Source organism: Dermacentor albipictus, chromosome 8, assembly GCF_038994185.2.
Source record: "Dermacentor albipictus isolate Rhodes 1998 colony chromosome 8, USDA_Dalb.pri_finalv2, whole genome shotgun sequence".
Taxonomy (NCBI): Eukaryota; Metazoa; Arthropoda; class Arachnida; order Ixodida; family Ixodidae; genus Dermacentor; species Dermacentor albipictus.
The window spans coordinates 86,714,035-86,729,569 of NC_091828.1; the positions used below are offsets into that span (position 1 = coordinate 86,714,035).

The 15,535-nt window shown below is 51.1% G+C and overlaps 1 protein-coding gene across 2 annotated transcripts in view; it reads left to right on the forward strand.

The window, feature by feature from the left end:
• LOC139048476 (serine/arginine repetitive matrix protein 4-like) overlaps window positions 1-15,535 on the forward strand; it is a 199,734-nt gene that overhangs the window by 96,745 nt on the left and 87,454 nt on the right. For both annotated transcript variants that reach the window (XR_011507726.1, XM_070522882.1), the window contains exon 3: window positions 1,854-2,065. Coding sequence is in view for 1 of the 2 variants with exons in the window: in XM_070522882.1 (XP_070378983.1) it covers window positions 1,854-2,065 (212 nt within the window). In the remaining variant the exon portion in view is untranslated. The remainder of the gene's footprint in view (window positions 1-1,853; window positions 2,066-15,535) is intronic.

Sequence of the window (15,535 nt, forward strand, 5' to 3'; positions counted from 1 at the left end):
CTCTTCAAACTCAGCTTATTTCTCAACAAGCTAATCAAATGAAAAGCGACGCTTGGTCGACATGTTCGTGTGTGACGTCCACAAGGCTTAGCTTCGCGTGCAGACAGATGCGATGTTGCGCTCCAAGCTTGAAGGTTTCGTATTTGACTTAGATTTGGGATAATTGGCCATCGTGCAGGAAGTGGTGTGGTGACCTGTGCTCCTGGCTGCGTACAGTGTCGCTGGCGAAATATAAGGCGTTCTGATAATAACTATTATATGGAATGTGCTACACATAAGTGTAATTTTCGAGGAAACCTACAGAAACGAGGTGGGAGGTGTCGCTGACATTTCTTCGCTCTAGAGAGGACGCAGGTTTGAAGTCTGTTTCGTCAAGTACGAAGATTACCGTTTAGACAGGGTACCCCTGACGCGGCACTTGCTTTTCAAACATGTATTCTAGTTATACCTATACCTGTACTATAACCTATACTAATAGTACTGGGCCCATCCCGACTGCTATAGCTCACGCGCATATCGGCACGGGAGTATGAGCATACTTGTGCACATGCAAGCATACGCGCACGCGAGCAACACATGTGACACATCCTTCTGAGATCCGAATGCAGCTGAGCTAGAGACAATCACTTTTCGAATCGGTACTTAGTACCGCCGAGATATGTTATGAACCTGGAAAGCCCATCTTTTGCTTAAGCTTGCTCTGATGCTGACAGCAGGGTCTACAGGTACGGAGACGATGCGGCCACTTCCTCATATATTGTTTTATGCTAGAAAGCCGACGTTCGCTGACCAAACACAGAGTTAGCTGTGCGACATCGTGTTGTAAGCTGGAAGGACGATGCTGCATACTGGAATAAGTAAGCCGGGATTTTACGTACTGGGTTTCCACGTCACGTGCAGCGATGTTCGAAACACACATCAGGAATGCTTTTCGATTTCGGTGACGAGAGAACGGTGTAGATTAAAATCAGTGTAAAATTTTACCAGAAACTGACTGCAAGATTGTGAATACACTGCTTCGATACAGTGCCTGAGCCATCTGATTTGACATCTAGACTAAATACTTGAAGAACTCGCTTTCAAAAAGGACTGAACACAGTGTACGTATGAGGAGTATCACGAATATACATACGTGTTATGGCCATGTACGAAGGGATGGTATGCGGTAAGTTATAAAGCACATAAAAGAGACATAAAGGACAGAGCTTGTCAAAGTACACCGTACACCTGCGAGATGATCCAGTGCTCTCGCTACATTCTCAATAAATCGCTGACTCAGCCTTGCAGCATTCAAAAGGGTTCCCGGCGTCAAAGCGGTCAGCATACAAGAAAAATGTATCGAAATTCTTGCTGACACTGCGATCAGCTGGCGCTAGCGTTACGGGAGGGGAAGTCAGCCAAGGAAACATTGTATGCGATTTTATTCATTAACAATTAATCTGTCTTTCTTCTGTAAATAAATCTTAGTTATAAAGAACATTTTACGTGTGCAAGCTGATTCCCTGTAGCTCGTTAGTGTCTATATCTTAGTACGAACCATACATACTGGTTGCCGAGAACGAGACGCACCGGAAAGGTAAAAAATAACGAACTTTGTGGCATCAGCCTCCGCCCCATTTTCAAATGGGATGCTCGTAAAATACGCTTCATCCATCCACTCACTCGCGCACTTCGCCTGTCACTGTGTTCAAATTGTGTTGCGTGGGGGGGGGGGGGGGGGGGGGGGCTGTACGCGGCGTTTCGTGGCTGATATGATTGAAGAGCTCACGTTTTGAACCGCGTTTTACACTGACGTGCATAGTTTCCCAAAGAACAACAGCAAATGAGATCACCGTCACTCGTTTCCGACGCAGGAGGAGGGGTCCGCGTCGTCGAGGTCTCCCCGCCGACCGGAAGTCCTCCACATTGGAAGGAAGGAAAAAGGACCTGCAAAACTACGCAGCGTCCTCCCGACTGTCCTCCGTCGGCAGCTGGCGCGTGGGTCCGGAAACGAGAGCACGACGCAGTTGCCAACGAGGGGCCACCTCCAGCCACGAGCCTGGCCGATCGTCGCGTGTCTTCGGCGGTGAGTCCAAACACCTGCGCGGACGCCGCGGGGGTGTTTCCATCCGCCTGGCCCGCGGAAACCACCCCCCTCCCCTCCCCCAACGCCCTCGCACCTCCTGCATGCAGGCTGTCTTGCCCGTTCCTTCTGGAACGCGTCGCTGGTGTCGGGGAGCCGGCTGCTACCAAGTGCCAGCGAAGCCGCAATGTCTCACTGTCTACGCGTACTCGGGCGTTAAAGAGAGAGCGATGGAGGGAAAGGAGGGTGTGGGAAAGGAGGAGAATCGACTGGCCACGCGCTTAGGCGACGGGCTCGAGCTCCGATTACCCCCGGAACCGAGACCTCTGTGTGGTGTCGCTGTGCGCGAGCTTGCATAAAAAGCATCGGGTCGCGACGGCTTTTACCTCGTGCACGGCGTTGTGCTCTCAGAAGGCGTAACAAGTCGTCGCCGGTTCTTCACCGATGCACCCGGCGTGGAGAAGCCGTCGCAAGAGTCGTGAGGAATACCAGACCGGCTTGCACAGTTGCGTCTACGCTTCTTTGCAGCGAAGGGTAGTGCTGGGGTCCTTTTCTGGACGTCAGAGAGTTCTAGATTTGAAGATGTAAGCCGGTCAAGTTTTCTAATCTACAACTCCCTATAGTGAGATTTCCGCCAGGTTGTCAAATCTGCCATTTTGGTCTGCTATCAATGACTCACAGGGTGGCTACGCTGCCTCTCTGATTGGCTCAAAATAGGGCATGGTGTAAATTGACGACATGGAGGAACTTCATGGTGTCCAGAATTGTATTGCCAGCAACTTCTTTTTAGCTGGAGTGTGTAAGTGCTTGCCCAGTATTTGACTCCATTTCTCGTGGGCTTTCGCACACGCCAAATGGTGGAAGTACAGTCTCTTTAGAGCGTGCGCTATGTATATAACTCCACAGGGAAGTCTGGGAACACCCTTAGATGGAGCCAAATGCTGCAGATGCTTCAGCAAAAGGAGTGCCCACCACTCCCTTCGTTCTTGGGGTGTAAATTTATCGCGGAACCCCCTTGCGGCAGTGGGCCGAGCTTGAAGTCAGTCGTGTTCGGGGTTCCGCGATCGGCCGGGACTTGTCGAACGAACTTGGATTTGGTTGTCCCCACGACGAAGCTTACTACATCTCGACACCATGCACCTTCGCTGGGATGACGCATAAGCATCTTGACGCACCTACCAGCTACGACAGTGGTGTGATTGCGATACCACAGCGTGATCACAAGGACCGCCTCCAATGATCGCCCCATCATAGTGGAGTGCTGCTGGGCGACGCCGTTGACAATATAGGTACGTGCATCATCTTGAACGCGTTCTGAATTTGTTTATGTTCGATTCTTTAGTCAGCCGGCTTTCCAGACGACACTCAGAGAAAGCAGACGAGTTTGCCAGGTCATTTAATGCTAGAACAATATAACCGATGGTAAGTTGTACTAACAGAATGTGTGCCCAAGGAAAGGAAACGTCAGTCGAGGGAGGGCAGAGAGAGGATTAGGTATTGTGCGATTAGATTAGAAATTTTGCAGGCGAAGGATGTATTGACGTGACGCAGGCGTGATGGCGATAATTTGAGATCGCTCAATGAAGCCTTGATTCTGCAGTGGAAGTAAATAAGGCTGATAATGTTAACAATGTGTTTATAATAATGTTGTCAGCGATTTAAGCCGCTCGTTGGCGCTATCGTGCCTTGAAAACAGCATAGGATGTATAAGTAAGATTCTATTTTTTTTTTTCTGCGTGAGTCAAAGTAGTGGGACCTGCGCCAACGTTGGAAGTGAACTGTTGTAGGAGTTATTATTGCCGCAGAGAAAAGTGGCAACGTGCACTGTATATTTCCGACTATCTTGAGCTGCAGAAAACGTAGCGATGTGTATTTAATGATAGAAGGAGACTTTTAAATATTAGCATGAAACGCACGTATCTGCGACTGTAGCTATATAACGCTGCAGTATAGGAGGCCCCATAGTATGAATATCAGGGGTGCTGTATACACCTAAGGCCATCACCAAAATACGGTCCGCATATTGTCCAAATCATTAAACTTGTTGGTTGACCTTAGTTTTGGCTCCTGCGCATTTAAAAAATTTTCGGCAAGTTTAGTTGCTGATTCATTTTTCAACATTTCCTTCCTCCATCGCGTTTTTTTGAAACAGCGCTTACACACGGACTTTCGCTTGAACGGTGCAGTAATGCAGCCGGCGTTATTTTCACTTTTCTCACATAAAGTTCTTCGGGCAGCACGTAGAAAATATCGGCGTTTCTCTATCGTCTGTGTAGAACGTGCGTGGACAGTGTGTGGAATTAGTCGCTTAAACATTTACGCTGACTCTTGTACATCTGCTGCGCATAAATCACCCGTCCGGGAGCTTTACAAACCAACTAACAAAACTAATGGACAACTTCTAGCGAGATATATGTAGGCTATACATGTAAGTTAGTCAGTTGAAGCCTGTATACGACACTCAATGTAAATACTATGACTGCAACAGTTAATCGGTTTTAGCATAGCAAACGAACACTGGAGCTTTATCTAGGCGGTGACGTAGATGTTGCGGGTTCGATTAATTACCACTGCCATTTTCATGCCCGCGAGGATTTCGACGGAAATTTAGGGCGGAGGCACCTTTCCCAAGCGTATCACCCCTGAAGGAAGCGTACACTGTAAAATATTTTACACCCTAAAAAGTGAAAAAGGGTGTAAATGTGTCTATAACTCACACCCTTATGATGTCCGTTATATAGATTACACCCTAAGGGTGTGAGTTATAGACATATTTACACCCTTTTTCACTTTTCAGGGTGTAAATTATTTTACAGTGTACAACGCTGCAGGCCGGAGTGCCTTCGTGCTTATTCGAGAACCAGTGGGTGCCCCGGCGTCGATGGTAATCGTACCCTCAACCTCTCCCTCAGCCGATGAGAGCGATACAACTGGGCCGCGGCTGCGGATAGGACCGTGCCGATAACTATAGGCGGCGATCTGGTTTTGCCTACCTAGTGTTTTCTATAAGGTGCACCTGTAGATCCTTGTATATCAGCGTCACATTTTCCTCGCGTTGTAATTCCGGCCTCCAACGGGATGCGGCGGCCGCCACACGGAGTCGCGCCCGCTACCTCGTGCGCAAAACCAAAATGTCGTTCAACCACATTTTTTAGGGGCGGTTGTGTTAAATTAACTGGACGAAAGCTTCAGCGCAAGGCATAAAAAGAAAAGAAAAGATCACTGGTGTTGCGTCCAGCAATGTTAGTAGTAGTGTTGAACGCGACCGTGAGTAACACTCCTCACCAGCCGGCCGCTGTTGCTCATTTCGTGGCTACGCGAAGTGCGACCTATGCGACCTCGTGCTGATCGAGCACGAGGTCGAGGCTTCGACTCCCGAATGTGTGGCGGCCGCATACCTCCACGGGCGAAATGCAGGAAAACGCCCGCGTACGACGATTCTGGCTCTTGTCTAAGAACCTCGGCCGGCTTTCGCTACAAAAAAAAACGTTTTTTTTTCTTTTTTTCTTATTTTTTTACGGTATACGCAGAATTTTACGTAAGACTAGATGCCAACCAGTCGCGACGCTGCATATTACCGAAGGCGGCCAAGCAAGTGGCAATACAGCACTTAAGAACAAAGGTGCTTCGTGAAATAGGCCCCTCTAAGTTAGTACGAGTGTGAACACGAGGAAGAGAACGATGATTTTCAGTTCTTTTTTAAAACTATTATTCATCGTTTTGATTTCATGCTCGTTACTAACAAAAAATCAACTCGCCAAGCAGTTCATTCGCCCTGGATAATCCGAAACGATCAGAACTAACGCGGAGCCCCCCTTCATACGGCGTCTCCTTTAGTCAGACGGTTGCTTCGTGACGCAGAACCCTGCGATTTCATTGTTTTCTCTTCATTACGGAGGGTGTCAGTTCCTCGCCTTCTACGGCAAGTGACTTATCCGTGCTCTTGCCAACACCTCCTTGTATACGCCTCCTCCTTCCCCCGGTTACTCTCACTCGGTATACACCCAGTTTATTCCCGCTGCAAACGCGTGTGCCTTGCCGTGGGCGTCACGTCGATAGACGCGGCGCTGTGTGTACCGTAGCGCACCCGAGCCTTCGCTTGGAAGGGAGTCAGCTGGGCCGTGCGGGTAGCTGCGGTTGGCACAGTTTTGCACGCAGTGCGAGAACACGCGAGAAGTTCGGCGAGGGGCGTATTTCCGAAGGCGTCCTTCGGGGGTCACGTGATCCCTTGTCCTCTTGGATTGGGTCGCGCGCGTCCGACGCTGCTACGCACGCAACCACCCCCGTTCGCTTCGAGCGAGACTGGAGGCGTGCACTGCGATCGCACGAAGATGTTTAGCCCGGCGCAAGAGAGAGCGAGAGAGAGAGAAAAAGGTTTGCGAATGCAAACGTAAGAATGCTGCGGGCGTTACGCATGCAACACTGCGCCGTTGTTTCCACATTTCCTCTAACTCGTGTCCCGAGGCAGGACAGCAGCTGCGTCGGCTCACCTACAACGGTTTGTGTTACCGCGAAACGACGAATTTATTTGTCTTTTCGATAAAAAAAATGTGGCTTAGCTAAGGTTAAGCCCAGGATGCGAAGCATACTAGCCTTTATTTCAACGCGACAGCGTTAAGGAGCTCGTGTCGCAGAAAAGCGGTGTCGTCGGCGTCGGCTCAGGCGTGCGGCGCTTGCTCAGGCGCACATTTCGTTGTCGCGCCGAACGCTGCGTTGCTCGACGCTCACCGCGTCCGATGCGGGGCGCGTAGTCGCTGCGCCGTCGCAATGCCACCTAGAAACAGTCTCTGTAGCACGCCGCAACGTTCGCTTCTCATTCCAACGAGCAGCTCCGTCTCCAGGAGGCAGCTCACCTCGTGAGTGTCTAGCAGAGGCAAGCGCAGCTGCTTATATAACGCCGCCACGCCGCGAGCGACGGCGCGAGTTGGAGCCCCGTTTCTCCTCTGTCGTGACGTCACGGTATCACGTGGTATTGAAGGCGACACCGCCGCGCCTGAGGAGCTGGGTTGAGCTCTAGTAATAAGCTTCGCATAAAAGATAAGAGACGACGTGTCTGTGATGTGTGCTAAGCTGAGAGGTATGTTACGAGTCAGTGGAATCTATCGCCATGAAGGGGCAAATCCTCCGTAAAGCCGGCAGGCAGCCCCGTGCCAGCCAACGGGACTGCCACATTGAATGGCGAAGTTAGTCCACCAGGGGGAGCCGGAGTCAGAGCCGCGCGACGTTCGCCAAACGCTCCGCAAACGTGCGAACTCCCGCGTTTGTGTTGCTTCGCGGTGCGACCGCGCCGCGGTTTCGGCCAGGGCGATGTCGCGCGCGCGCCGTTCTTTTGCGACCGCGGTTTACGTGGCCGGTGCGTGCTATTGTGGGACGAAATGGAACGCCCTCTCCCGCGAGAGGGAGAGAAATTTTATGCTAGGAGAATGCCAGCAAACTTTGGAGTAGGAAAAAATCGAGAGGCAGACATAGACAAAGAGACAGGAAGGTGGCTCGATTTTTTCCTACTCTAAAGTTTGCTGGCATTCTCCTAGCATAACCATGTACCAACTAGCCCAACAAGCCACTCTCAGGAGAGAAATTTGTTTACAGAAAGGCAGAGAGGTCGGGCCTGAGCTACAACTTGCTCTGGCCTGCTACTCTACACTGGGGAAAAAGGGACGGGGAGGGAAAGGGCTGATGAATGATGATGGCTTTAGAGATGCTACATCTTTGTGAATTTGTATGTACGCATCTCTCACACCGTCATCGCGGCCGTAGAGCGCGTAATGCAAGTGCGTGTAGCTTTAGCGTGTTAATTGGGCGAGCTTATTAACAGGTCATCTGAAGGCACGCGCGAAAAGGAAGCGAGACGAGACAGAGAGAGAACGAGCACGCAAAAGAAAAAAGAATCGGCGACGTTCTTGTCTTGTCTCCAGTTTATGCCGCGTCTTTAGTCCAACTGTTACACTCGCGTCAGCAATGAACGAACGAACGAATGAATGAATGAATGAATGAATGAATGAATGAATGAATGAATGAATGAATGAATGAATGAAAGTACAGTTTAGCATGTGTCTGTGAGACGCGAGGAAAATCTCTGCGTGTTCTTGGCATTTCGATACCTCAAGACTTTTACGTATACGCTTTGTGTGCGTCTTTGTGTGTGTGTGTGTGTGTGTGTGTGTATGTGTGTGTGTGTGTGTGTGTGTGTGTGTGTGTGTGTGTTTGTGTTTGTGTGTTCCGTGCGCAAAACCAAAGAGCCTTTCAGCCACATTTTAGGGACCGGTGTTTTAAATGAACTGGACGAAAGTTTCAGTGCAAGACAAAAAAAGAAAAGATCACTGGTCCTGCGTCCAGCACTGTTATAATAGTAGTGTTGAACGCGACTGTGAGTGTGTGCCAACGTTTTTCTTTTGTGTGTGTGTGCGTGTGTGTGTGTGTGTGTGTGTGTGTGTGTGTGTGTGTGTGTGTGTGTGTGTGTGTGTGTGTGTGTGTGTGTGTGTGTGTGTGTGTGTGTGTGTGTGTGTGTGTGTGTGTGTGTGTGCGCGCGCGCGCGCGCGTCGGACTTGTATGGTTCTGTGGCTGGCTGACCGTCCGGAATGACCGGATGAGTGTCGTCGCTGCACGTACGCAAGGAGGCACGCCTGCAAGCGCGTACTGCCGCCTCTGCCGCCTGGTGGTCGTCATCGTCGTTGTCGCGGTGGTGGTGCCGGTGGTGGTGGCCACATACCAACCGCATTCCTCGGGTAGTACCCCGGCATTCGATCGGCAGAATCTTCGGGACGACGTAGGAGAGAAGGAGGAGAAGGGAAGATTAGGGGGGGGCGGTGAAGAGAGGGGAGGGTGGGGGAGGGCGATTACGGCGGCCCGCACGCGTTTGACAGGGTCGCGCCGGAATCCTGCGCACCTGGTACACGCAGGCCGAACGAGCGACGATGCGAACGGTACGATGAATACCTGCTAAGCGAGGGTTCCGTTTCTACGGTCTACGTTCGTGGATCTGCCTAATACGTACGGGGCAAGTAGTTGGTCGGAATGAGGGACCACAACAAGGCGGACGCTATTAGTACGAGTACGGACACCTGCAAAAAGCCAAGTGAAGTAAGAAACGACACATTGAACGACCACGCACACATTTCTAGGAGCATACGCAGTAACAGATAGGAGGAGACACACTAAAACGTCTCAGAGAGAGAAGCTCTATAATGGGAACTGGAGAGGTTTTTCTAGCGGCACACCCAGCGTGCTTAGAGAGTTTTAGCATTCCCCCACCACACTAACGTTCTCTGTGCCGCCTCGGCAACCTTCAAGCTTCGTGAGTGTTGGCTACGCCCCGCGCGGGCACTTGCTGCAGCTCAACTTGAGCGCGCAAAGCTGGAAGGTAGCAGAGACGGTATAGCAGTAACGTTGGAGCCGGAAAGACGGTGTGCTAAAACTCTCTATCCTGTACATGGTTCTATATACGTCCCGCTGGTTGCGCTTTTGCCACTGCAGCGGGGTAACCCTCGTACAGCCACCAAATGTAGCGGTGTAAGTTTACTGAGAGTAAGAGCCCCTAGCAACGTCCAACACTGAACAGCTATTTAGCCAAGCTCGAGCCGTAGCCTCGGGGCAAGCCAGAGTGAGGACGCTCACTTTTTTTTCGTCTCCATTTTGAGTGCGAAGCAGAGGTACCGATGTTGGGGCTATCTTGCTCGTTGCACCTTTCCTTCTGAATATGCGCAAACTCACTCACCTGTGATCCTCGCTGTACATAAGTGGTCCCGCGAACAGTTGACCCGAATGGGCACAGTCTACAACTGTTCCTTATCGCGACGTTTACAAATGCGCTCGTAATTCGTTCGCAAAGTTTCAGGTGTACAGCTGAAAAGCCGAAGGATTTAGTTGGAAAACGACAACAACGAAGTGCTATTTCGAATATTTGGGAAGAGTTGAGCGTTTACGAGATTATCTGCTGAAGCAACGAAAAGATAGAATTCTTAAGGGAACAGACATGGTGGTACAAAGCGGAAGGTCCGGAGTTGATCCTATCGAATTTGGTTTCAGTGCGCCTTAAAGTAATCGTTGAGGTCGGTATTATATGCGCCAGAATACCGAAACCCACCGAAAATACACAATGATACAATACCGCAAGGATATGCAGTCACATAGGACGTCGGCACCAGAAAGCTAAAAGATAAATATATATACACAGGGGCGGACGCAGCCGCCCTGCGCCCATTGTAGTTGCACACAAGTCAAACAACAAAGTGTGGCGAATACCTGACAGCAGCTGCCGCTCTGGTTGCAAGGTGATGCTCATTAAATCCACATATGCCTTCATATTTCTGGGAACGGTTGTGGCATGTACAGGCTTTCACCAAGTTTTTATATTTCTCTCTCTCTATGTCTCTCTCCCTCTCTCTCTTGTTCACTGTCTCGCCGAGACAGTCAACACAAGCGCTTCGAACGCGCATAGTGGACGGTATTGTCAGGATTGGGGGCTCAATCCCATCGCTCGTGATCCGTTGTCAAGATTGGAGTCCGGCATGTATTCGAAGGTAGCTGGCCCATGCCGTCGTCCAACTTATCCACGCTGAGGACGTTGATGAAGGGAAGAACTGCTTCTCATCGAGAACCAGGAATATGGGTTTATTTACAATATTTATATCAGTCTAACATGACTGCTGCAGAGAGAGTGTCAGTCCAACATGACTGCTCAAGAGAAGTGTATCGAGCATTCGCACCACAGCAGTTTTTAAACACTCGGTCCTCCCGCGATACAAGGTGACGCGAACGTTCGTTTACTCATTGTAAACTCGCCGCCGCCCCACAGGACAGTTTACGCTCACAAACGCACCCACGGGCGAATGTCCGGAACCGAGGTCAGAGGGGAGCCGTTCCGGGTAGCTCGGAGCCATTCTGGGTAGCTCGTTGTCCTGCGTCCCGGTCGGCGCGTGGGAAGCAACAAAAAACGGCTTTCCCGCGGCAGCTCGCGCACGCGTAGCAGATCACGTCCGCGCTGGGTAGTTCGGGCACAATAGTTCGTCCGCCGAACTCATTCCGTCACAACGGCGATGGGGCTAGAGGATGGCGGCGGTGTCAGCACAAAGCCCGCTTCATCGAACGCATCCTAGCTGAAGCGACGGAGAGTGGGGAATGCGTGTCTTGTTCCCCAGTCGTAATTGGGTGGCAATCCTGCATTGCAGCTCACCATTCTTAACAGTATGTGGCCGAAGGAGGCTGAACCAAGTTAGCCCTAATCGATTCAATTTAAGCAAAAAATTTCGAGAATTAGTTTATTCCAGCAATAAAGCACCTCCTTGAATGAGAGGGCAAGGTGAACTATCGGGCTTAGTATAACGTGCTGCTGCACGTAGTAGGTTCCCGCTTGCAGGACTGATAAGCACACCTCTTAGACAACGCAAACCTTACAGACTTGAGACAGGGACCGTCTACTTCCTTTATCCTGTCTATAAGGTGGGCGCTCGTTAAACCTGCAAGAACTATGGTAGGCCCAACTGATAAAAAAACAACATACCACATGCGCCGTAACTTCCACACTTAATAATTAATCCAGAATGATACGAAGTCACATGGGACATACGTAGGAATCTCCATTCCGCATGCTGCCCTAGGTACTTCTTTCTGCCTACAACTTCCCCCTTCAACCGAGTGTTAGCCGTTAGGCCTAAAGTAAACGTTATTTCTGCTGCAATGGGCCCTCGGGAGGTGGACGCAACACCACTCCACTAACGATCAGCTTTTAGAGCTTGGAAGTTTGTGCGAGGTTCCGTGCATCGCGCAGGTTCTGAGATTGGCGGCGTCCGTGCGCGTATTTCGGAAGCCGCAGCAAGCTATGCTGTATGCAGCGGGCGCAGGCGACGTTGCGTGGCTCTTTAGACAACCATGGCGGGTGTCGTCTGCTGCGGAAAAATGCTCCTGTCTCAATAAATGGGCTTAGAGCAGCAGTAAATGGCTTAGGTCTGTTAGTCATCCCTCTCACCCTCTCTATCTCTATCTCACGTGGGCAAATGGAATTACCTGGCAGAGTTCGTGGGCAACCCATGCTTTGGGAAAAGGCCACGCGCGTTACAAAAGAAACTCTTCTTTCATTTCACTCTCGATTGTTGCGAGCCGCTCCTAAGGGTGGCACTGTGTACCACCTGGACATCTGTTGCAGCTAGTCGCGTACATCTAGAGGAGACAACCACCCACTGACAGACGATTTCCTCTAGCAGAAGGCGCGACGTCTGCTCTTCGTGCATAGCTGCCGCGAGCAACACCTTCCGCCGCACTGTCCTTCCTCTGTAACCCGTGCCAGTTTTCGGAAATAAGCTTTTGCCCAAACTCAAAAGGGCGCGTGCCGTAACGCCTCCGCCCACTTCCCGAGAAAGAGCCGGCCGGGCCGCGTGTATACCGTTTGTATACGGGGCCCGTCCCGAATCACGCGAAAAAGTGATCGAGCGCTCGCTGCCTGCTTGCCAGGTTAACCACCGCGCCATTCATGGCTGCTTATATCGAGGGTCAGTCAACGTACGACGCGGAACGAACGAAATAAAAAAACAAGAAATGCGCAACTCTGTGCGCAAGTTGCGAAAGCGTTTTATATTACGCGGTATCTGGGAACCCGTGACCGTGCGTATGGACGAGTGTCTGCTCTTTTTTTTTTACAATTGTACACTAGGCGTGAATAGGTTATGCTATGCTGGGTCACGCAAAAAAAGAAAAAAATGCGCATTGTCATTGTGCTTGGGGTTTAACGGCCGGAAGCAGCTCACAGGCTATGAGGGGTGTCGAAGTGAGGCGCTCCAGATTTTATGCGAAGCATATTACTAGAGCTCAACCCAGCTCCTCAGGCGCGGCGGTGTCGCCTTCAATACCACGTGACACCGTGACGTCACGACAGAGGAGAAACGGGGCTCCAACTCGCGCCGTCGCTCGCGGCGTCGCCTTCAAGGCTGACCACGTGACACCGTGACGTCACGACAGAGGAGAAACGGGGCTCCAACTCGCGCCGTCGCTCGCGGCGTCGCGGCGGTATATAAGCAGCTGCGCTTGCCTCTGCTAGACACTCACGAGGTGAGATGCCTCCTGGAGACAGAGCTGCTCGTTGGAATGAGAAGCGAAGGTGGCGGCGTGCTACAGAGACTGATGAAGAGCGGGAAGAACGTCTGGCCAAGCAACGTGCTCAGTATGCGGCTCGGCGACAAGTTACTTACCAAGTTTAGCCGCCAATATGCTTCGCATCTGACTAGGCTTAACCAAGCTAAGCCTCAGCCAATTTTATGAAGACGAAAGCCGTAAGTGGCTCGTGCCCCCGGTGGTACATGGAAAACGCGGCGTATGGTGCAGAAAGTCACGTGATCTCTCCTCGCGCCGACGCGTGGTCGAGCCTTCGGCGTCGTCTTCTTCCACGGCTGGCTCCGGTGCCGCTTGTCATGCAAAAAAAAAGAAGAAAAAAAATGAAAGGCAAGGTAAATTAAGATAGAGTTACAGGCACTCTAACCAACGACCTTCGGTGGGAGTCCACACCACGACCTTTGGTGGGAGTCGGACCATCGACCTCTGGTGTTAACTGGGGCGAAGCTTATTAAGGCGCAGTTAATCGAGGTAGCGTAAGGCACTCGAACCCACGACCTTCGCTGGGAGAGAACAAGAAATAAGAAGTAATAACGCATTCGACCGAGAATGTCAAGTAATTTAATGAATGTCTCTCGAGTTCGCAGGCTTTCGCCTTCACCCTCGTTGGCGTATGTTAAATTAACAGTCAATTTTTTTCGACCAGCTGCGATTTTTCGACACCTACTTTAAACCTAAGTACACGTTTGTTAGCTATTAGTATTAGTAGTAGTAGTAGTAGTAGTAGTAGTAGTAGTAGTAGTAGTAGTAGTAGTAGTGGCGGAGGAGAGAGAGAGACAGAGGAAAGCGGAAGGCAAGGAGGTTAACCAGAAGATCGCTCTTCAGTAGTAGTGGAAGTGGAAGTGGTAGTAGTAGTATTGCGATATCAATTATACGTTCCCTAAGGGGAGAGCTGTCGTGCTGTCACGATAGCGAGTGCGCATGCGCGACCCACGCGGAGGAAAGGTTAGAGCGAGGCTTCCTGAGATGCGAGTGACTCGCAGCGTGTGTATGGTTGCAACAACGGCGAAGTCAAGTGCACGCAGGGTAGTGTTCGTCGTTCCGCTGCTGGCACGAGCGCTCTACGCAAAAAAAAACAAAAAAATGACTGTGGCTTAGGTAAGGTTAAGCCCAGGATGCGAAGCATACTAGCCTTTATTTTAGTTGTTGAACCACTGTTTAGCCTGGTGAACTGCTGTTGCTTGGCTATATTTGGTTCGGCTAGACGAAGAAACCCATGCGTTACTCTGCTTCGCCTTCAAGAGTGGAACGCGACAGCGTTCCCGTCGACCCGCCATTACAATTGCGACTACGCGCCCCGCATTGGACGCGGTGAGCGTCGAGCAACGCAGCGTTCGGCGCGGCAACGAAATGTGCGCCTGAGCAAGCGACGCACGCCTGAGCGTTAGAAACAGCTCGTTGCTAAGGCAACACCGCATTCACTAGAGGCGCTTTTGTACCGCTTTGAAGCATCGTACTCGTGGCTCAGTGGTAGCGTCTCCGTCTCACACTCCGGAGACCCTGGTTCGATTCCCACCCAGCCCATCTTGCAAGAGTTGAGCCAAAGCCACTTCTCCCCTTCTCCTCTGTCGTGACGTCACGGTGTCACGTGGTATTCAAGGCGACACCGCCGCGCCTGAGGAGCTGGGTTGAGCTCTCGTAATATGCTTCGCATAAAAAAAAACACTATAATAGCGTCTCTGGTGCGCAGCTGTGTGCGCGCGTGCAGTGGTCTGAGAGAGACGGACCCGTAAACTTCGAGCTACAAACGTGGACGCTCTGCGCCGTCGGCGCCACCTCGCCCGCCATCGAGGTTCGACGCTCGCAACGCGGCGCCGGCGGTGCTCCTCGTCAGGCGCCAGCGTTATGAGACGCCTGGCAGCAGCCTTATAGAGCCATGTTTCTGCTGCAGCGCAGCAGCCGTCTTCTCGCGTGTTTGCGTCACGCCAACGTGTCGGCCCCGCGACGTGTTGGTTCCGGTTCGGTCTCGGGCGAGCTGCACACTGTAATCGTGTGTCTTGCGCCGTGATCGTGTGGTCTCTCTCTCTCTCTCTCTCTCTCTCGATTTTTCTCATATTTCTAGCTCTCCGTGCCCCGTGCACTGTGAACAGACCACGTTTTCTGCACTTGTCTACACTGTAAAATAATTTACACCCCTAAAAGCGAAAAAGGGTGTAAATTTGTCTATAACTCACACCCATAGGGTGTGATTTGTATAATAGACACCATCAGGGTGTGAGTTAGACGCATTTACACCCTTTCTTCACATTTAAGGGTGTAAATTATTTTACAGTGTACCGCACTGCCGTTCTCAATTGTGTCGTATCTCTCTGCCTCTCTTTCCATCTCTCTCTCTCTCTCTCTCTCTCTCCGGTCCTCCATTTGCGCGGCGGG